At 39.6% G+C, this 24,705-nt stretch overlaps 1 protein-coding gene across 3 annotated transcripts in view; it reads left to right on the plus strand.

Annotated features, from left to right (window-relative positions):
* Positions 1 to 24,705, plus strand: part of cadm4 (cell adhesion molecule 4) — a 218,583-nt gene that overhangs the window by 147,930 nt on the left and 45,948 nt on the right. Inside the window, exon 1 of one of the 3 annotated variants that reach the window (XM_088998549.1) lies at positions 24,099 to 24,385. The exons of 1 other annotated variant lie outside the window; for it this stretch is intronic. In XM_088998549.1, coding sequence (XP_088854675.1) covers positions 24,283 to 24,385 — 103 coding nt within the window. In that variant the 5' untranslated portion in view covers positions 24,099 to 24,282. Of the gene's footprint in view, positions 1 to 24,098; positions 24,386 to 24,705 lie in introns of those variants that run through there. One more of the 3 variants, XM_088998547.1, reaches the window with a different exon arrangement.

Genomic DNA, 24,705 nt, shown 5'->3' on the forward strand with positions numbered 1-24,705 from the left:
ACTCAAGTGTGAGCTGGCTAGCTTGCGCACTAAAATGAAAGTATTAGCAAGCTATCAAACAAGCTTACCAACTAGTGAGTGAGCTAACAGCCGACCCGTTGATTATCGAGTTAGCAAACTAACCAATGAAACCACCTAAGCAAATCAATAGATGGCCAATTATCTGACAAACTTGATCAGTAGCTCACAGCGAACATATGTCCAAGCAACTAGCCCAGGAAATGCTTCAGAGTTAGCTAGCTAGCTAAATAAAGTGCCATTTTGCTGGACTCAAGTGTGAGCTAACTAGCTTGCGCGTTAAAATAAAAGTGTTAGCTAGGTATCAAACAAGCATACCATATAGTCAGTGAGCTAACAGGTGATCGATCACTTGATTAGTTTGTGAGCTAAGTAACCAATGAAAATCACTCTCAGAGAATGAATGACTATCCAAACAAAAGCTTCAGAGTTAGCTAGCTAGATAGCTAAATAAAGAGTCAACTAGCTGAACTCAAGTGTTAGCTAGCTAGCTTTTGCATTAAAATGAAACTATTAGCTAGCTACCAAACAAGCTTACCAACTAGTCAGTGAGCTAACAGCTGATTATATTGTAAACTAACTAACCAATGAAAATAGCTCACAAAGAATGAATGACCATGCTACTAGCCAAACAAGAGCTTCGGAGTTAGCTAGCTACCTAGCTAGCTAGCTAAATAAAGTGTCATCTTGCTGAACTCAATTGTGAGATAGCTAGTTGAGCACTAAAGTGTTGGCGAGCTATCAAACAAGCTTTCCAACTAGTCAGTGTACTAACAGCCGATCAGTTAATTATCTTGTTAGCTAACTAACCAATGAAAGTAGCTCACGAAGAATGAATGACCAAGCAACTAGCCAAACAAGAACTTCAGAGTTAGCTAGCTAGCTAAATAAAGTGCCTCCTTGGTGAATTGAAGTGTTAGCTAGCTAGTTTGCTGACGAAAATGAAAGTGTTAGCTAGCTAACTAACGAAATGAATAGATACCTCGAAGTATCATATTGCTGCACTGAAGTGTTAGCTAGCTAGCTTGCGCACTAACATGAAAGTATTAGCGATCGATCACTTGATTATCTTGTTAGCTAACTAACCAATGAAAATAGCTCACGAAGAATGAATGACCAAGCAACTAGCCAAACAAGAACTTCAGAGTTAGCTAGCTAGCTAAATAAAGTGCCACCTTGGTGAATTGAAGTGTTAGCTAGCTAGTTTGCTGACGAAAATGAAAGTGTTAGCTAGCTAACTAACGAAATGAATAGATACCTCACAGAAATTGCCTCTTCTAATCAGACATAAACATATGCTGACAAATTGAAACAAAAATAACCTCGCGTGGATATATTTCACATGTTTTTTTAAAAAATAAATAAAACAATAATCTGCTATCCTCTCTGCTTGCAACTTGGATTCGTGCTTTAGCTTCCCCCGAGTCTTAAATACACTTTGCTAGTTCCAGTATAACTCTTCTGACATGTGCTCTCTTTGCCCATTTACTTGTACGTATAATCCTTATGGCTGCTTTTTTTTCCTCGCCTCACCCCTCCAACAAAATGTCATCACACTGAACTTCTTTTTCCTTTGTACCCTCATATCTCGCTTTTGGGTGGATTAGAGAGATGGACGAACACAATGTTTTTGTTTTTTTTGTATTACTTCTTGCCAAGTTATATACCATGGCTACTGTACAGATTTGATTGTTCACATACATTTTCAAGTTTTACTTTACTGCCTTTTTCAAAGTCACGACTATTTGAAGTACCGGAATTGATATACATTTAGCAGAGTTTTATTAACACGAATATTCTATATAGCTCATAGATAACCAGCTAGCTAGCTAGATAGCTAATAGACAGCAAAAATAATAAAATAAATTAAAAAATAATAATGCAATAATAAAATAAATAAATAAATAATAAAAATAATAAAATACAGCAAATAGGTTGCTAGTTCGTAATACTTTAACAAATATACTTTAATGAAAAAAAAAATACTTCACCAAAAAAATAATACTTTAAGAAAAAAAGACTTTAATAAAAATCATTTCTGTAGCCACAAAGGGACATAAGTCTTCTTGTGCCGATCCCAAGCCCGGATAAATACAGAGGGTTGTGTCAGGAAGGGCATCCGACGTAAAAGCTGGGCCAAAACAAACATGCGTATCATACCTCTGAAGATGGAAGTTACTGATTCGCTGTGGCGACCCCCTTGAAGGGAAAAGCCGAAAGGAAAAGAAGAGGAGATTTAACAAAAACAAGTCATAATAATAATAATAATCATAATCATAATCATAATCATAATAATAATAATAATAATAATAATAATAATAATAATAATAATACATTTCATTTGCAAGTGCCTTTCAATACTTTTGCCACAGCGTTCACTCAACCCGGAATAAGTCAAATAGATAGAAATCTAGCCAGCTAGCTTATATTATATAAAAAAATAAAATAAAATAAAATTCTTGATTCTGCACTATGTACAGTCTTGTTTATAGAACGGTTTTTGCACATCTACATTTGCACAGTATACAGTTGACATTTTTATTTTGTTATGCTTAGAATATCTTGTTTTCTATCCTTTCACTCCCACCCCAACCCCATCCCTCTTCAATTGCTGCTGTGGACTGCAAATTTCCCCATTGCGGGACGAATAAAGGTATTCTGATTCTGATTCTGATATAACTAGCTAACAGCTAGCTAGATAGCCAGCTAGATAACCACCTTGCTACCTAGATAGCTAATAGACAGCAAATTGGTAGGTAGTTTGTCACATACAAGAGTTTTGTTTCAAAGCGTTTGCACATTTGCACTTTAGTTTGACACCGTACATTTCTATCCGACAATTTGTATAAAATCCTAAATGACAGAACATCTATAACCGATAAAAAATACCTTCAAGGTCTTGATCCGGTGCACTTTGATTTTGATCATAATCTCATTGTGCTCCCCGAGAGTTCCCAAGTTGAGTATTTTCACATTGCGCCGCCTCACCGTCCTCTCCGTATACGTTTTCTCTACTTAGTGTCAAACAGCTGACAGTTTACCGCCGGGGAATGAAACACTCCCGCGACACATAATTCCCCCTCCAAACATACAGAATTACAAACACTATCTAAACTCTCATCACAAGAGTGTCGACTTTTGCCAGACATCTTTATGAATGCCGAAAAAACAATACACAAAGAGAAAAATGTTTTGAGAAATTGATAATGTCATGTGGTTGATCAGCGACACCCCCTGGAGGGTTCCAAATTTCAACCAAGGGCATAGCAGGTGCAGTAGTCAACACAAAATTAAATGGACATGTCAATTATGACTGGACATATGAAAAATTTCAAGCACCCAGGCTCGGACATTGAACAGGAAGTGCATTGTTTTTGGGTCGGAAGTTTGTCCAGTGTCTTTGCATGGCGTAATAATGTTGCAGTTGAATAAAAAGTATCAAAATGCATAAGAGTTTTCACACCCAAGCCATAAAAAGGCAGTTTATCAAAGAAAAAGCCGTCATCTGTACTTCTTTGAAGGTGTCGGACGTTTTGCTCCTCATCCGAAGAGCTTCATCAGCGAACTAAGGTTGTGCTGGTAATAAAGACCAAAACTAGTGCATCCAAAAGATAAGCTGCTAAATGAAAGTTTATTCGATAAAGAGCAATACACATACTACATATATGCAGTACATCTGCACCTAAAAGCTAGCAACCAATCATTTGATGACAGTAGTAATAATAATAATAATAATAATAATAATAATAATAATAATAATAATACATTTCATTTATAAGCAACTTTCAAAACTCTGTCACTTTACATTCACAGGATAAGTTTTTCTGTGGTTGAGCAGCGGCAGCGACACGCGCCAATGTTCACTTAAGCCGGAAGTAACTCAAATAGATAGAAAGCTAGCTAATATATAGCTAATAGCTAGCTAGCAAGATAGCTAGCTAATAGCTAGCTAATATATAGCCAGCTAGATAGTCAGCTAGACAGCTAATGGATAGCAAATATATAGCTAGCTAGGTCGCTAGCTAGACTAGCTGCTAAGAGATAGCTAATGATAATAATACAGTAAAGTCTCGTTATATCGATATCGGATATATCGATAGTCCCGGTTATATCGATACTATTTCTATTCACGCACGGAGAAAATTACATGCAAACAGGGTCGGATATATCGATAGTCCTGGTTATATCGATATTTTTTCGGACTCCCTTGAATATCGATATAACGAGACTTTACTGTAATACTAATAATAATAATACATTTTCATTGACAAACGCTTTTCAAAACTGACAAGGTAACTTCACAGTCACAGGACAATTTAAATAGCTCTAGATAGCTAGCTAGATAGCTAACCAATAGATAGCTACTGTGGCTAGATAGATAGCCAGCTACATAGCTATATGTACAACACTGTCAATCATCAGAAGGAAAATAGAGTACAAAATACAAAGTTGCATTGTGTGTAAAAGTAGCCTGAGCCACATAACCACACATCCCTGACAGGCTGCTTCAAATATCCCTTCCCGCGATGCTAAACAAGATTAAAACGATCCATTTATCTGGCAAGCTTTTCCTAACCTCGTATTTTGGCCTCGGAGTTGCCTGCCTGGAAGCGACAGCGGCGCAAACGGCAGCAGAATTAAACAAATGCGGTTTGGGGGCCTGGACCAATCGAGCCTGCCAAAATCTTTACGTGGGGGGGGTAAGCCGCTGAGTGGAAGTGGCTCACGGCAATTAAAAAAACCGGCATGGTGTCTCCTCCAAGTTTCACCACCAGCTCAAATTGGGCCCAAACAAGCGCACGTGGCCAACTCTTGATGCTATCGGGCCGTGTTTTATCAGCGAGCTCTGCTTTACACCTGTTGATTATTCTAATGAAGACAATGAGAGTCCCGGTAGGGGACTAAGTGCTGCAGCGGTACTCTCAAATAGGCCTAATCAGGCCTGGGGGTGGCAGGGATGGAGTGGGGGGGGGGGTGGGATTCAAGTAGCAGGAAGTACATCTCAAGCATTGTTCTGCAGCATTGCGCACCAAAAGAATCCCGTGACTGTAAAGTGTCCTTGAGAGTTTTGAAAGGCGCTTAGAAATTAAATGTATTATTATTATTATTATTGGATTGGATTGGATTGGATTGGATATGCCTTTATTAGTCTCACAGTGGAGAAATTTACATTTCACAGCAGCAAAGTGATGAAAGGCATGAAAGTAGAAAAACAAAATACATGAGCTGCTGGAAAGGCAGCCACTCTCGCGGCGCCGTCTGGAAGTCACAAGAACAAAAAAAGTAAAGTAAAAAGTATTATTATTATTATTATTATTATTATTATTATTATTATTGTTATTATTATTATTATTATTATTGTTATTATTATTGTTATTATTGTTATTATTATTGTTATTGTTATTACTACTATTACTGGGTGGGGGTTAAACATTAAAGAGACAGGCAGACAGAGAGAGTGAGAAAACACACGAAAGGGACATGACAGAACTTGAAACAAAAAAACAAAACAAAAGTGTGAGAATAGTGAGAACATGGATAGAAAACAGTGGGATATTTTAACTGTTTTCTATCCATTTTCTCACTATTCTCACACCAGCTGAATGAAACCAGCTAAACAGATCACAATTAATGAAGAACTAGATACAATTATCACAGACATTCCTCAAGATGGTGAAAGAAGCCTGTTTCTCATCAAGTGTTTAATGCTGAGGAAACCGGCCACTCCATTCCATCAAGCCATTAACGACCATCACAAAGGTAAATAAAATGACTTTATTGTACAGTACACTTTATTTCTATAATCAAAATACTGTAGCACATTTATTATACATAAAATAAGGTATACAGTAAAGTCTCGTTATATCGATATTCAAGGGAGTCCGAAAAAATATCGATATAACCGGGACTATCGATATATCCGACCCTGTTTGCATGTAATTTTCTCCGTGCGTGCATAGAAATAGTATCGATATAACCGGGACTATCGATATATCCGATATCGATATAACGAGACTTTACTGTATTTTGTGTAGTTTTAAGTCTTAGAAAATTAGAAAGTAGAAAATTATGTTTTATGGGGACCTCGGAACGGATTATTCTCATTTTAATGGTTTCCAATGGGAAATTAATTTTCGGGATACACACTTTTCGCCTTACACAGTCTTTTTGGGAACCAATTAAGTTCGTAAGCCAAGGTCCCACTGTACAATGGAACTTTATTGTTTTAGTCCTGAAAATGAGACCTTCTGCTGATACTTTGATAATGACAGTTATTACGCTGATGTAACCGCAGGGGGCTTCCCCGCTGACAGACACACACACACACACACACACACACACAAATGGCCTTCACGTCTTCCTTCACTGATACACATGTGCAGTTCAGTCACCGAGTTTATTTTTTAAAGTAACCCACGCGCCGCATTGGAAAGTGAAAGCGGAAAGCGACGCACACGCACGCTGTTGCACGCAATCACGGCACGCAGCTGGGGCCCGTCTCTTTTTGCCGGAAGCCTGTTTGAGCATCAGCCGTCCTTCAGGAAACTCTGCTCGCCTACGCGCAGCTGTCGCCCGCTCCTGTTGTGATAAAAACAGCCAATCGGGTGGACTGTGATCAAACCGGAAGTCTTGCGTGTCGGGATGCAATTAATTACCTGCAAGTTATTCATGATGACAAAAAATAAATTGAAAAAAACAACAGATCAGACCAGAAAGCATTCTATCATTTTTCATGTTTTTGTTATCGTTCCAAAATTGTAGTTCACTTGAAAAGCGGGCGTGTTAACCAGCTTTGGTGATTTAACCCATCCAAATGTAAATGCGACAAAATTAAAGCTGATCCACTGTCCCCCAAAAATTTATAGTTTGTTTAGTCTTTAACTCATTCACTGCCAGGCGTGCAAAAATGTGTCCACTCCAGTGCCAGGGTTTTTGTCATTGTCACTCAGGACCCACATAAAATTGAGTTTTTGGACTATATAAACATTCAGTTCAGGGAAAGAAACCTGATACTTTCTTCTTTAATCACTAAAAAGGGTTAATTCCTAAGTTATATGAGTCTGGAGTTATCTGAGCTTAAAATATGGCTGTACAAAATACAATACAATACATACATTAATTTATCTAGCTAACATGGATAAAAGGCAAATGCTGACCCCTTGTGGGAGTGAAAAACATTGCCAGAGGTCTGACCAGCGCTTTATAGGTACGCCCCGCAAGAAAAAACAAAACCCGAACAAATTCGGGAATGGTGCCCCACGACACACTTTCAATTCCCGAATAAATTCTATTATGGGAGTGACTGAGTTAAGTGAGTGTCCATCGGAGAAATAAAATTGAGTCAATTCAACAAAATATTCTTCTTTCATCAGGAAAAAAAGTTAATTCCTAAGTTATATGGGTCTTGAGTTATCCGAGCTTGAAATGGTGGCCGCTGTACAAAATACAATACATACACATAGATTGATGTAGCGCTTTAACAACAGCTGAAGCTGTAACAAAGCGCTAACATTGACAAATGGCAAATGCTAACCCTTTTTGGAAGGGAAAAACATTGCCAGAGGTCTGACCGGCGCTGTATCGGCATCCCCGCAAGAACAAAACAAAACCCGAAGACATTCGGGAATGGCGCTCCACGTCGTGGTTTTCAATTTCTGAATAAATTCGGGAATGGCAGTTAATGAGTTTCGCTAGCTTTTAGCTATCTATTCGCTAGCTATTAGCTATCTATTCTCTATCTAATAGCTTTCTATTCGCTAGCTAGTTCCTTTCTATTCGCTAGCTAGTTCCTTTCTATTCACTAGCTAGTTACTTTGGGGTTGAGTGAATGCTGGCGCGTGTGGCTGCCGCTGCTCAGAAAAACTTATCCCGTGACTGTAAAGTGACCTTGAGAGTTTTGAAAGGCACTTAGAAATGAAATGGATTATTAATATGATTAATGAGTTAATGCGAATACGCCGATGTCGTTCTCACACGCAAAGGAGCACGAAGGCTGTGTTTGCAGCGGTGACTTTGCCCTCGCGAAAGTAAACAGCTTGCGCCGTGACTCAGCCAGAGGATGTCAGCAAGAAGATGAAGAAGAAGAAAAAGAAGAAGAAGAAGGAAAGGTCAAAGTGGATAAAAACAGATCCATGTCAGGGTCACTCCGTTGCTACCTTGAAGGTACCATCTGCTGCCAAAGATTGATGAACGCTGACGTGTGTTTGCGTACGTGCGTAAATGTGTGTGTACTACTTACACAGTAGGACAAAGAATGTCCTCTGTCTGTTTTTCTTTCTCACTTGAGGAAAACAAATGTCAACTGACAAAAAGCGACGTATTCACTCAACAACAAATCTTTTGGCTTTTATTGCTCCGGTACGTCTCTTTTAAAGGACAACCGACGATGAAAAAAACGTTTTATAGCATCTAAAATACCCAAAACGCAGTATGATTTATTTATTTTTAGTCAAATGCAAAACACCAATAAAAGTGACTTAAAGTGTCTAAAAAGTACGTCTGTGTAAGCTCTCAGTCGTACAGGAGTGGTCCATCGATGAAAAGGTTTCAAATTTGAAGGTGTCGGACGTTTCGCTTCGTTTCTTGGATAAGAAGCGAAACGTCCGACACCTTCAAAGAAGTACAGATGGCGGCTGAAGAAACGTTTTCATCGATGTCTAAAAAGTACTTCAATTTGAAACCGGAAGTGGCCAGTTTCAGCAGGTCCCGCCCCCTTTTTCGTGGTGTCACCCCAAGACGTCTTGCCCTGCTCGAGAATCAAATCAATGGCTTCAGATTTCGGAGAATATGCTTTCTTGTTACTCATCCAGTTATGAATATGATTCAAATAGTTCTGAAGAAGAAAGCATACATGTTTGCAATCGATTAAAGAATTTATTCCGTGTCATTTTGAGGCATCAGGGGTGGGAAATGTCGCACCCAAAAAAGGCAGAAAATGGCGACAAAGCCGTGTAAGGAATTAATCAGCTCGTTTCCACAGGCTGATCAATTCCTTACATGGAGATTTGTCGCCCTCTTTTGCCTCTTTTTGGTCCTACACGACATTTTCAGACCAAAGTACAGCAAAATGCATTGACGTGATGGAAGGACTGCGACAATGTGTCCTTTTATCGGTCAGGGGCGTTCCTTCAGTGACGTACACTAAAGGTACATAAAAAAATGTGTATCATTTGCTAGCTAGGTGGTTTGCTACTTTTAAAGCTAGCTTACTACGCCGATAGCGAATCATTCGTGATGGATTTCTTAAATAATAATTATACATTACATTTATAAGCGCCTTTCAACATTTCGCTTGTAGTAGACGTGCACATTCCACCATGACGTCTCTGATCCACTGCTGAAAAGGATGCTTTAATCCTCTCCTCTTTCATCTAAACTGCTTCATGTCACAAAGAGGGTACAGAAAGTGCTGTTTTTGTTTTTCACTTTGTTACTGCCGGGTTGAGTGAACGCTGGCGCGTGTGGCTGCCGCTGCTCACCCACAGAAAAAAATATCCTGTGACTGTAAAGTGTCCTGGCTATGATTGTTTATGTGCCACTATTTGAGAAAATGCGGTATTCCACCATCACCTCCTGAAAAATAAGAGCCCAGCTTCTCTGTTACGTAACATTTCAAAACTCCGACCGGCTGTCGCGTCACTTGTGATAGCGTAGTTGTTTGTTTTTTTACATTGAATGTGTAGCTTCGCCTCGCTAACTCAACAAATGTTAACTAGCAGGTAAAGGGATAAAATAGCTAGCTTGTGTCTTAGCTATGCCCTTTCCCTGCTAGTTAACGTTTAGATTAGTCTTGCTAATTCAGCACATTTTAACTAGCGAGTAAAAAGTGTAGCTTAGTCTTGCTAACTCAACAAATGCTACCTAGCGGGTAAACTGTGTTGTGTCACTCTATCTCTTAACGTACACGCAAATCAAAATTTTCTGGCGTCTCTTCAAGAACAACTTCCAAGTCTACGAATTAAATATTCAAACAAGCAAAGGCGTCTTAGTTAAGTGACGGAAAACTTGGAAAATGGAGAAAGGGCACACGGCGTTAATTTCACACTGGCGTGCATGCGCGGTGCATTTAATTAGAACGGTTTCGGCGAGCCGTCATCGTAATTACTGGACCCAAAAATAGAAGAAAAATTGAAACTACACCAGGAACCCCGAGGACAAAAAGTTACGAACTATAAAATATTTCAACCCATTGATAATCATAACTAATATAAGTGCCCGTATGGATTTATCGCTACTTCGCGTGAGATACTTGAATAATGTCCTTTTTTTTGGGCTGTATAGCAAGACAGATATCAATATTGTCAACTACTACTAATAATAATTTTGGAAATACAGTCATACCTTGGCTTCCGAGTTTAATTGGTTCGCAGAAAGTGTGTGTAAGGCGAAAAGTGTGTATTCCAAACATTAATGTCCCATGGGAAACCATTAAAATGAGAATAATCCGTTCTCAGGTCCCTATAAAACACAATTTTCCACTAAATAAGCCTTAAAACTACACAAAATATACATAAATAAAATATATAAAAGTTTGTTAACTAAAGATTTCGTCAGTCGAGGTATCACTGTAATAGCTCACTGATATATAACCCTAAATTGCCACAACCTTGATGCTAATCCTAATTTTGTAAAATCCACTGCCCAAAAAATTCCCTTCCTTCATGGCAAGTATCCCGCAGAGCAAATGAGCAACAAACCGACGATAATTTTGGAGTTTGTTGACGTCTTTGACATTATAGGCAAAGAAGGAAAGTCACCGCGGCGCTAACAGGCTAATAAAACACTCATAAACACCCCATAAAGCGGTTAATACACACATAGTTTACCTGCGGTCTTTTTAATATGCAAATGAAACAACTGAATAAGAAGTGAACTCACCAGCTAACAATAACACAAACTAATTCCATAGATATCTATACTACTACTACTACTACTACTACTACTACTACTACTACTATTCGTACTACTATTATGACTGCTACAACAATTATGACGACTACAACCTCTTCTACTATGACTACTACTACTATTACTACCACATCTGCTACTACCACCTCTTCTACTACTATTACTACTACTACTAATACTATTACTACTTCTTCTACTACTACCACTACTTCTTCTACTACTTTACTACTACTCCTACTACTACTACCTCTTCGACTACTACTACTACCTCTTCTAGTACAACTATTACTACTACTACTACTACTACTACTACTACTACTATTCATACTACTATTATGACTGCTACAATTATGACGACTACAACCTTTTCTACTATGACTACTACTACTATTACTACCACATCTGCTACTACCACCTCTCCTACTACTATTACTACTTCTACTACTACTACTATTACTACTTCTTCTACTACTAATACAACTACTACTACTACTTCTTCTTTTACTACTACTACTTTACTACTACTCCTACTACTACTACCTCTTCAACTACTACTACTACTGCTACTACTACTACTATTACTCCTACTACTAGTACTACCACCTCTTCTACTACTACCTCTTCCACTATTACTTTACTACTACTCCTACTACTATTACTACTACAACAACTACTACTACATCTTCTAGTACAACTATTACTACTACTACTACTCCTACTATTACTACCACCTGCTCTACTACTACGACCCCTTCTACTATAAACTGCTACAACTACTATTTCCACCTCTTCTGCTACTACTACCTCTTCTACAACTACTACTACTACTACTTCTACTACTACTACTACCTCTTCTACTACTACTACTACTACCTCTTCTACTACAACCTCTTCTAATACTAGCTCTTCTACTACTACTACTACTACTACTACTACTACTATACTAAAGAGGTAAAAGGAGGGAGAATGTGACTAGCTAGCGAGAGTAAAAGAATGGGGGGAGAAGGGGAAAAGCATTAGCGAGATAGCGGGAGCGCCGGAGAAAATGAAGTTGCATTTACATATTCAAATGAGCCTTTGCAGTCAGCCTGTCTAATTATTTCATCTCCATTTTTCATGCGCTGTACAATGTGGGGGCAGCGGGCCGTGAGTGAAGTTTTCCCCGTCCTTGCCGTTATCGTTCTCTGCCGTCCCGCTCGGTGCGACCCTCTTTTCCATCGCGGGCGCTTGGCGTTATCCGGGTCATTACCATACCATTTTTTTTAAACGTCGACTTGTTCTGTCTATCTTCCCTTCCTTCTTCCGGCCTCCAACTCCGACCATGTTTTATGCATGTCGCTTATTTTAAGACTCTTCGTTGTGAATATGCTAACGTAGCGCACTAGCGAAACAGTTAGTGAGATTTTGCAATGTGGCGAAATCAGCTAAATTGTGGATGCTTTTCAATTCTTCAGCTGTTGTTAAAGCGCCATATAAACCAATAAGTATGTGTTCGGTTGAAACTTCTTGTTCGTCTTTCCTGGTTCGGTATTGTCGGAAGTTCACTTGATAATAATATCAGCAACGACGATAGATGGTGAACAAAAAACTACTTTATTCTAATGGGACAGAAAAAGCACTTCTCGTCTCGGTGGGACGAAGACATGAGCACACGAACAAAGATAGAACAAAAAGACAAAGAGAGCGAGCTCCCGCTCTGACAAGTTTTTAAACATACACAGTGGCCATCTGTTGTCCAATCAGTTGCGGACAAGTCGATCTTCCCGTCCAATCGGTTACGAACAACTCAGTTGGGAGGGTCTTAGATTGGAGTTGGAGCTGTTGCTTCTTTGCAACGACTATTGAACAAATAAGACTGATAGTTTTATTTAACTAAATTAGACTGAAATTAAACGTGCACAATTCATAATGTATACTAGGCTAAACATGAAAAAACATATGTTTACTAATTCTAAACATGAAATAACGTAATATGTTTACTAATGTGCATAAACACTCTATCAGTATAGTTTGTATTATATTTTGTACTGTTGCCCTTATTTCAAGCTCATATAATCCAGACCTATATAATTTAGGAATTAACTTTTTTTCTGATGAAAGAAGAGAGTCTAAGGTTTCGTACGCTGCATTGAATGTTTATTTAGTCCTAAAAATCCATATTCTGTGTGTCCTGGAATTTGAGTGACAATGACAAAAACCCTGGCACTGGAGTGGACACATTTTTGCACATCCTCTGGCAGTGGATGAGTTAATCACGCCTTCCAGTATTTGCACCAAATCTATTTCGGGCTTGTGTTCCGAATCGACACGTCCATATTTGTGTGCACTACACCTTCTGTTTACCCTTGATAAAGGTGTGTTTAGGTGTTTGGCTTTTTTTAATTTTTAATACACTGCGCGTTATTGTGTTTCCGCCTCTGTGTGTTTGTTGTGTATAGCATAAACCAGTGGCTTAAAAGGTTGTTATGAGCTTCAGGTGTTAATTGGCTGAGAGGGAAAAAACACGTTAATATTCTCCTTGCGAAACCTCCAAGCAGTAGCTGATGAGCGTGTGGTTTTGTTTCGAAAGAGACCAAGAAAGAAGGAGAGCGGCAGAAAGAAAGACACAAAAGTGCAAAGGCCCTCTGTAAGGTCAAAGGAGGAGATTAGGGGGGGGGGGGATAAAAAGAGGAAATGACGAGGGGTCTTGAAGGGGTGGAAAGAGCAATGTGATTAAAAAAAAAAAAAAAAAAAAAAATAGATGTTCGTTGAGGGTGAAAGCACAGATTATATCACGCGAGAATGAAATTAGCAATTGTTAAATCGTGCAATGTCCCATGAAATGATCCATAACCACAAATAATAATAATATTAATACATTTCATTTATGAGCACCTTTCAAAACTCTCAAGATCACTTTACAGTCACAGGATCAGTTTTTCTGTGGGTGAGCAGCGGCAGTGGCATGAGCTAAAATGGTCACCCTAACCACTCCCCCCCCACCCACCCATCGCCCTTTCTCTAATTCTCAAGATTGATGTATGATGGGATGAAACTAATAATAGAATATCCACAAAGGCTACCCGACGATTTTTTTTATGCTTTTGCTTCCTGCTCTGTGAATCCAATGCCAAGTTCGCCGAGTTCTAAAGAGAGAATTTAGTCTCCTGCCTTATTGGAGACGCACAAAAGAAGGTGAATCAGAACTCGAAACCGGGATATAATCACTTGTCCGCTCAAGTTTTGGAGAAGTTATCCTGTCCACAATAAATAAATACATAAATACATAAATACATAAATAAATAAATAAATAAATAAATACATAAATAAAACCATGAATAAATACATGAATAAAAAATAGATACATAAATAAATACATAAATAAAGACATAAATAAATACATAAATAAATGGGTATGAATAAATAAACAAATGGATTGATAAATAAAAAAATAAATAAACATATTAAGTAAATAAATAGATAAATAGATAAAGATCCCGTGATGAATAGATAAATCAATAAGTAAACAAATAAAAAATAAATCAATAAATAGAAAATAAATAATAACAATAATACATTTCATAAATGACTAGAAAATAAATAAATACATTAATTGGATTGGATTGGATTAGATTGGATTTGCCTTGATTAGTCTCGCACTCTCGCGGCACCGTCTTGAAGTCAAAAGATTGTTGAATAATAATTGTTGAATTATTTATTATACGATAAATTATACAATACATTATTATACAATTTATTATACAAATCGTTGAATACTATATATACACAAATAAAAGAGATAGATAGATAGATAGATAGATAGATAGATAGATAGATAGATAGATAGATAGATAGATAGATAGATAGATAGATAGATAGATAGATAGATAGATAGATAGATAGATAGATAGATAGATAGATAGATAGCAGTGACGTGCAGTCAGTGGAGGCAGGTGAGGCAGTGCCTCACCTGTCATCATCATGGAAATATCAAATGAAAAAATAAATTAAACAGTTAGATGTATTTAGTGATTTGTACTTTAAAGTTCTTGTCCATTTAACTTCACCGTTTTAGGATTTTTTTCAAAATCGCTGAATTTTCACATTTACCGTTCAAATCCTAAGTAGAGACGAGCGGTGACGTCATTGATGACGTCAGTGCCTCACCAGCCATGAACCTCACCGCACGTCACTGGTAGGTAGGTAGGTAGGTAGGTAGGTAGGTAGGTAGGTAGCTGGATGGATAGATGGATAGACAGACAGATATATACGTAGCTAGCTAGATAGATACGCAGCTAGCTAGTTAGATACGTAGCTAGCTAATTATATACGCAGCTAGCTAGTTAGATACGCAGCTAGCTAGATAGATACGTAGCTTGCTAGATAGATGGAAAGATGAATAAATAGTTGAATAAATCTATGTAATGATGTCCAAACCTCATAAAATGTCCACCTAATTGTACCCAAACATATCGATCGGCGTGACCAGGAATGAGCCCGACCCCACAGAGGAGATGTGACTTTTCTAATTAGTGAGTTCAGAGCAAATCCGCTCGGATTAGCTCGGCTGGAGGCTGGCGATTAACACCGAGTCCGCCGCAAATCCCCCAAAATGAGCGAGAGATGGCGACGGACGAACATCCGCCGAAAAGGCCAACGCTGGCGCCAAACCACAGGACTAAAATGTCTCCTTATTTAAGTGCAGCTTAACGGGAGAATGAAGATCGTCTCGGGAGAATTTAGCAGGGACATTTATTGTAACTAGTAGAAAGACAATGTTATTTTCTTAAAAAAAATCTTTCGTTCTGATGACATATGAGAAGTCAAAATTCTTGATGATCACGTTCTCATCTTTCTCAATATACAGTAAAGTCTCGTTATATCGATATCGGATATATCGATAGTCCCGGTTATATCGATACTATTTCTATGCACGCACGGAGAAAATTACATGCAAACAGGGTCGGATATATCGATAGTCCCGGTTATATCGATATTTTTTCGGACTCCCTTGAATATTGATATAACGAGACTTTACTGTAGTAGCGAACTTGGTGTATTGCAGTTTGTACATAATACAAATGTCGTTATCGTAATTCAGGATTGCCAGGGGTCAAATAACCCCCATCGGACTCCCGTTTAAATTTTTTCAAGTCATTTTAACCGTATACTGTCTGTTTGCGTAGTTACTTCACCGTTTGTGTTCAAACATCTGCTGGGTTTGTGAAAAGCACAAATGTCAGTGCTGTTAGCTTGTCAATGGGATTTTCCGTGATATGTTAGCTAGCAGCGGCTTGACACATTCGCTGCCTTTCCCGAATTTATTTGGGAATTGAGAAGTGTGACGTTGAACGCCATTCACAAGTTTGTTTGGGTTTTTCTTGCGGGGGGTGCCGATAAAGTGCTGGCCAGACCTCAAGCAATGTTTTTCCTTTCCACAAGGGAGCAGGATTAGCCTTTTGTCCATGTTAGCGCTTTGTTACAGCTTCAGATTTTGTTAAAGCTCTATATAAATCAATGTATTGTATTGTATTTTATACAGCCACCCCCATTTCAAGATCAGATAACTCCAGACCCATATAACTTAGGAATTAACTCAATTTCCTGATGAAAGAAGGGAGTCCAAGGTTTATAAAGCTGTATCGAATGTTAATGTAGTCCTAAAAGTCAATATTCCTCCGGATCCTAGAATTTGAGTGACAATGACAAAAACCCTGGCACTGGCGTGGAGACATTTTTTCTCATCATCTGGAAGTCAATGAGTTAAAATGTCGCTTCTGTTGCTGTCATAAAAAGACAAACTCCAGTTTCGACTTTGGTATTTCTGTGTAGATTTTGCTTACAGACTCTATAACATTCCCGTGAACGACCCAGGCTAAACTTAGCAACTCCATAGTGGATCTGTTATCATTTCCTTACCGTCAATGGCACTATCTTGTCGCGTCTTTGGACATTCAAGAGAGCACAAAAAACAGGAAATGCCGCCGAAGACGTTCTCGCCAACAGCGACGGTATCTCAAACTTCCACTTTAGCGTAAAAGGTTACACCGACGCAGTTAGAATGCAACACGGCAGCGGCGGCGGTGAACGTCTATATTTACAATGACTTGTTATTTTCAGAGGGTATGTCCACAACCTGCGAGCATCTTCACAGTCAATTATGCACTCGGATTGGAAAGGCAGGGGGTGGAGGCCCCCCTCCCCCCCCGGGAAGGGAGGGTACGTGGGCACTCACGTCGCTACATCAGCTCTAGCCCACGCTAATAATTCCAATGCTGCAGAGACGTCCTTGAGTGTGTGTATGTGTGTGTGTGTTAGTAGGGAGGGGTCTTTGATTTATCTGCACCTCACCACAAAACATGGCCTCCCTCAGACTTTGCCAGCTAATAAACCCTCAAGATCACACACATACACACACACTCAATGGTTCACACTCAGACACTCCTCCAGGTAGGGGGGGGGGGGGGGTTCAACGCTACCCAAGAAGCGCCTACAGGACAAAAAGAAATTTAATCTTGGATACCCCCCTACACGATACCCCCCCCCCATCACCACTACCACAAGCCCCAGCATCACTGCCCCCTAGATACAATCTCAACGTTAGCACTCTGCTCCCCTGTCATACTCACACACACACACACACATTCCTGTTTCAACTTTTTGTGAAGTCCGGGTAACTCCAGATAAAGAGTGAGGACCACCATTTCTGATATTTGCTATCCATTTGCTATCTATTAGCTATCTGGCTAGCTAGCCAGCTACGTAGCTGGCTATCTATTAGCTATATAGCTATTTTAGCTAGTTCGCTAACTGTCTAGATGGCTATCTATTAGCTAGCTGGCTTTCTATCTATTTGAGTTACTTCTGGGTTGAGTGAACGCTGGAGCATGTGGCCAGAACTAGTGTTACATTTGAACACTAGATGTATCCCTTAACTTGCATTTCCCACTTCAACTTCTTTAAAAAACAAAACAATAAAAAGTGGACTTGAAACTGAAATAACAGCATGAGTGAGGTCTCTGAAACATTCAAAGTTCTCACTCTTGTAGTGAATTTGGTAAAAAAAAATCGTTTTACTTTTCTTTTGGTTGATTCAGTTGAGTTTTCAAACCAGTTCGTGGTATGATTTTTTTCCCTTCTCATTAAACACACACACGCATTCCTGTTTCAATGTTTTTGTGAGGTCCGGGTAACTCCAGATAAGGAGTGAGGACCACCATTTCTGATAAGTTTCGAGAAGAACTCGTGTTACATTTGAACACTAGATGTCTCCCTTAACTGCATTTCCCACTTGAAAAAAGTGGACTTGAAACTGAAATAACAGCAGGAGTGAGGTCTCTGAAACATTCAAAGTCCTCACTCTTGTAGTGAATTTGGTTAAAATATCATTTTACTCTTTTTTTTTTTTTTTTTTTTTTTTTTTTTTTTTTTTTTTTTTTTTTTTTTGCTTTGGCAACACTTATTCCAGCCGTGGTACCACGAAAGCCATTAAAAGTTTGATTTGAATGAGAAGGCGCCAATGAAGAAAGACAGAAGGAGGTGAAAACGGGGTGTCTTACAAGTGCAACTTATAAACAAATTACACAACCACCGGCATCGCTCCCCAAAACTCAACTGGGAACACGGGTGAGATGAGGAGCTTCATTTAGACAAATAGTCATTTGCAACGTGTGGTACTTTGGCGTCCAAGGGGCTACGTTGAAATGACTCAAGGAGCTTCATGTTGGGGGGGAAAAAAATGCTTCACTGTCATCCGGTGGTATTCATAAGCATCATAATTTACATACATAATTTGCGGTTCTGATATTTTAAATAACATTCACTCATTCACTGCCAGACAACGTGTCATGTGTGTGTTGGACACTCCAGTGCCAGGGTTTTTGTCATTGTCATCCACAGAATATTGCGTTTTGGGACTACATAAACATTCAATTCAGCAGCAAATCAGTTGTACAAAATACAACATTTACATATTAATTACGTGCTTTAAAGGACAACCGACACCATTTTTGAGTTTCCTAACTGACATCAGAAAAAGGTTTTATAGCATCTAAAATACCCAAAACACGCAGGCTGATATTTTTAGTCAAATGCAAAACACCAATAAAAATGAGTTAAAGTGTCCCAAAACTACTTCAAAATGGCCAGTTTCAGAAGGTCCCGCTCTCTTGTTCGTGACATCACACCAGGGCATCTTGCCTTGCTCTAGAATCTAAACAATGGCTTCAGATTCGGAGTAGATGCTTTCTTGTTACTCATCCAGTTTTGAATATGATTCAAATACAGTAAAGTCTCGTTATATCGATATCGGATATATCGATAGTCCCAGTTATATCGATACTATTTCTAATCACGCACGGAGAAAATTACATGCAAACAGGGTCGGATATATCGATAGTCCCGGTTATATCGATATTTTTTCGGACTCCCTTGAATATCGATATAACGAGACTTTACTGTAGTTCTGAAGAAGAAAGCATAAATGTTTGCAATCGATTAAAGAAGTCCTTCCGGATCAATTCGAGCCGTCTGGACTCCAATGTAGTGTCCCAGAAAATGCACAAGATGGTGGCCAAGCTCCCGTTGGAAATGGGCTGATTTGTCAGCTGGGAATTTGTGTCAACTAGTATCAAATAGTAGTCTTGGTGCAACACGCAACGATTCACCATCGCGTTATTTATGTGTTTTCCTTCTAATTTCACCATCAACACGAAGTTTTCAGACCACCTAAAATGCATTGTGTGTCGCTTTCTCAGTCAGAGGCGTTCCAGATGTGATGTCACGTCAGGCATCGTCATCAACTCGAAAACAAGACTTCCTGAATATTCAGTGCGAGTCTGAAAAGATATAGCGATATGCGGTGGAATATTTGTAAAATACGCTCAGTCAAAGTCATTTGAAGTGATTTTACAAATTATGGAAACACCTTGTTCGAAGGCGTCGGTTGTCCTTTAACAACAGCTGAAACAGCAAAGCGCTAACATGGACAAAAGACAAATGCTGAGTGAAAAAAAAAAACATTGCCAGAGGTCTGACCAACACTTTATCGGTACGCACCCGCAAGAAAAACCAGAACCCAGGAAAATTCGGAAATGGCGCTCCACGTCAAATTTTCAATTCCTGAATAAATTCGGGAATGGCGGTGAATGAGTTCAATGATGGTAAAATGACATACAGTAAAGTCTCGTTATATCGATATTCAAGGGAGTCCGAAAAAATATCGATATAACCGGGACTATCGATATATCCGACCCTGTTTGCATGTAATTTTCTCAGTGCGTGCATAGAAATAGCATCGATATAACCGGGACTATCAATATATCCGATATCGATATAACGAGACTTTACTGTATAAAGAAATAAACAAAGATAACGACAATATCATTTCAAATGTATCATGAAAAAGTTCCTATGATCCAAAAATAAATGTCAAATTGCGACGCCACTTGAAATTCTGTTCAAGATGGACGGACCGCGGTGCAAATCTGTTGTTAAATGCCTCCTGCCACTCAACCCCGTTTCACAATCCTCCACGTCGTTGCTGTTCTTATTTTGAAGACCCCGAGATCCCAATCAACATCACGCTCAAATACACGCTAGGCGGAACGTGAGTGGATTTTTAATACATTGAAGCTCTTCCTGGCAATTACGAGCGCTTGCGGGGCTTTCTGAAAAGCCGTCCGATTTAAAAAAAAAAAAACAAACTTTAACTTTATCGGTCTTGATTGTAGTGTGCGTGCAAGTTCTTTGGAGACGGATCTGTCGATTGGGAACAATGAGAGGTGGCGTCATAACGGCGGAGCGCTGTTATCGTTGCCTTTTATCGGGACAATGAAAGTCACCAGAGCCGCTGTGGCAGGCGTCCATCGCTGGCTTTGTGCCGCCACTTTCGTTGCCAATTGCTGTAATGATTGCTCATGTGACGGTGATGGCGGTTGGGGGGGGGGGGGGGGGGTGCAGACAAAGTAACGGGCGTTTATTTAACATACCAGGTACTCATCGCGGCAATACTGTGAACATTTGACAAATGAATGCATCAGCATTACTGGTGTCAAAGTCGAGGCAAGGGGGCCAGATCTGGCCCGTCACATTGTTTTATATGACGCGCAAAAGCAAATTACAGTGCCTGATGCCTTGTCTTGCGAACTTAATTGGTTCCCATACAGAGTGTGTAAGGCGAAAAGTGTGTATCCCAAAAATTAATTTCCCATCGGAAACCATTAAAATGAGAATAATCCGTTCCGAGGTCCCCATAAAACATAATGTTCTACTTTCTAATTTTGTTCTAAGCCTGAAAACTACACACAATATACCTTATTTTATGTGTAATAAATGTGATATTGTATTATAATTAAACTGTATAAACTGTACTGTATTATAAAGTCATTTTATTTACCTTTGTGATGGTCGTTGATGACTTGATGGAATGGAGTGGCCGGTTTCATCAGCATTAAACACTTGATGAGGAACGTAGGCGTCTTTCACCATCTTGAGGAACGATCCCTTGTAGGTGCTTTCTCTGTTCCTCATCAATTGTGTTCTGTTTAGCTGGATTGATAGCTTTTTGCATCAAGCGTACAGATGGCTTGTGCTGGTTATTTGTGGAGCCTGATTGCTGAGATATTTTAACCTTTCAGTCTACACTCTGCCTTTAAACGATCAAAGTTGAAACTCTCTCACTGTCGTCTGCATGTCTCTTTAATGTTTAAACCACCCTCCGCCCCCCCTCACTGCTGCGTTCTTGACCAATCACGTAGCTTTAACCGAAGACTGGGGGCGGGGAATAGAGGACAAAAACAGTCGGCTGCCATTTTGTTGTTAGAAGAACGGGCTCATTCGTGGACGACACATCATATATTGAGGCAGCTCCGTGTACGAAAAAAGTTCGAATGCCAAGGGAAATTTTTCATAAATGTAACATTCGTAAACCGAAAAGTTCGTAAGCCAAGGAGTTCGTAAACCAAGGTACACTGTAAAACCCAACAAGTTGAAAGTACTCGAATTTTTTATGGCAACTGATTACGTCAAAATTTTTGAGTACAGTTTACTCAAAAGTTTTGAGTAACCTGTAACCTGTTTTGAGTAACCTATACAGGTTACTCAAAACTTTTGAGTAAACTGTACTCAAAAATTTTGACGTAATCAGTTGCCATAAAAAATTTGAGTACTTTCAACTTGTTGGGTTTTACAGTGTATCACTGTAAATGTGGCAACTTCCATGTTACTTGCGAAAATATGGACCAAAATGTCAAATACCCATATGGAAGAAATAAGAGGGAAATATTTTCTTGTTGCTTATAATTACAGTAACTTCCTTCAAGGAAAATGCTACTGTATTTTCCAGTGTATAAGGCGAACCGGAGTATAAGGTTCACTTCCAATGAATGGTGTATTTTCAAACTTTTTCCATATATAACGCCCACTGGAGTATATGGCACACCTTCAATGAAGGAAAATAGTTTTCCAAATATAATATATAAATATATAGAAGTTTTACAAATATAAGGCGCACCACATTATAAGGTGCTACAGTAGAGGCTGGGGTTACGCACTATGTCTTCATTGGCTATTTGTAAAAAAAAAAAAAGAGAAATATTGGGCTTTGAGGAAAAACAAGCATATATTTCTCCAGTTTAATGCTAACAAATAATGGGAAATGCCATAGCATCGACTGTCATCCTATTTTGCACACAAATGATGCAACAAAACATGTAGACAGAAAATATAAATCTGCCGCCTTGTGGAAAAGAAAAAAAATATTACCAGACGCCATGGCCAGCGCTTTATCGGCACCCACGCATGAAAAAAAAAAAAAAACACGGACAAATTCGGGAATGGCGGTCTATGACATATTTTCAATTCCAGAATAAATTTGTGAATGAGTTAAAAAAAATACATTTTTGGAGCTCTTCCTATTTGATAAATTTCCGTCTATCAATGCAGGGAGTGGGAACACAAAGTTTGCCGTTTAGCAGATATCGCTCGAAAGGTCTCATTTGTTGCCAACCGTCGATGGCGCGCATCCGCGCCGCCGTAAATTGCTGCCGTTTTAAAACAAAGAGGCATTATGACGCCTGTATGGGTACATGAACCAAGAGACGACTGTGAAAAGGCCAAACGCTGCCCAATTCCACACCAGACACTTAGCCACATTTACATTGACACACACACACACACACACACACACACACACACACACACACACACCGCCACTGTTTGCAGAACTGAAAGACAAGTATTGTCATTTCACCACACACACGCACAAACAGCATCGCTTTAACCTTCACAAAAGAATATGCAAAATATGCAGATGCTAATCCCACACAGGCGCATGAGGAGGGAAGGGGTAGTGACCAGGGTTATATAAACAAGTTGCAAGTCAGATAACGGGCAGATGGATGCGATTTAGCTCCGGCACCTCTTTGGGATTTATCGGCGTGTTTTTTCATGAACGGACAAAGGCGGCGACGGGAATTTTGACGCGACGGCTTGGATGGAAGAAAAAGCGGGAGAAACGATTTCAGGAGAGTGATTGCAAGTTATTTTGTTGTTGTTGTTGTTGTGAAGCAGCGTTTTTGAAGTCATATCAGTTAAGCCATTGCCTGTTTTATTGTAGTTGCGGCGGAATGTGGAGTAGGAGGCCGCGTGGCCGTGCTCGGGGTACTAACGCGTTAGCTTTCGGTAGCGTAGCGCTGGGTGAGGTATGCGGTGTTGCTCACATAAGCAAAACAAGTTTGAAATTTCAATTTCCGGGTTTCTAGGTAGATTAAATCCGACGGTTTGCGTTCATTCCGCCTGCTATTTTATTACCGGACAAATTTACAAAAGCTATCTCGAGAGGATTCCGCTCTTCAACCTCGAATCACATTTTATTCACCCCCTACGCTCTCTGCTGATCAACTACGGAGAGACGGCGTGTCTCCAGAGACGCCGCCGTTCAGGTTAGCATCTCCAAAGAAACGCCAGCAGACCTTGATTCGGGGGGAAAAAAAACACTTGCTGTTGATTGTTGCCCCAGATTTATCAGTCCTGCTAGCATGTTTCTAAAGTTCGCGTACAAGCATCGTCTAGCGAGATAAGAAAACTACGTCCGCCGGGAGCTAGCTTAGATTACAGTTAGAATTACGTTCGATTGTCACGGGATGTCACTTGTCGCTGGCAAAAACAATGTCGTTATATAAGTCGAGGTTTGCTAAGTAGCACCAATTAGCGCTGATACGTTTAGCTCTGAGCGGTTAGCTTAGCCTGGCGTTGTTGTTGAGCGCAAATTAGTTTTTTGGTTTGTTTTATTTTGTTTTTGTGTTGACTTGTTAGTCCGCATTAGAGCAGGCAGGGTCATAGAGGAGCTATTGATTCGAAAGTCCGCATCAATACACAATGAGGCACGTTTGGAGTTCTGTTTTCCATCGTCGCCGCCCAAGTTCTCTCTCACCAGCCCTGCGCAACCTGGTCCTGGTCCCCCTCCTTCTGGGCTTTGCTCGTAAGTCCAAACCCGCACACCACATGCATCCCTATTAAAAAAAGAAGCCGGGCGGTATCGATCCCACCGAGAGTCATTACGTGGCAAACAAACCGAAGGAAGCGGGAGCGTAATGCTTGCACGTACACGTTCGATCGGTATTCAAGCGCGGCTTGTATCGGCGTGGAGAACGTGTCATTACCGCCGGTGCCGAGCTGGGATTTGCTTGCGAGTGAAACTTGTGCCTTGAACAGTTTTTGATGAAGCTCATTCGCTCTTCGAGTGACTATTTGTGTGTGTGGTGTTTCTGTAAAGGTGTGGAATCATTCAAAAAATGTTTG

Source organism: Hippocampus bargibanti, linkage group LG06 (genome assembly GCF_051943395.1).
Source record: "Hippocampus bargibanti isolate YZ-2025 linkage group LG06, ASM5194339v1, whole genome shotgun sequence".
NCBI classification, from domain to species: Eukaryota; Metazoa; Chordata; class Actinopteri; order Syngnathiformes; family Syngnathidae; genus Hippocampus; species Hippocampus bargibanti.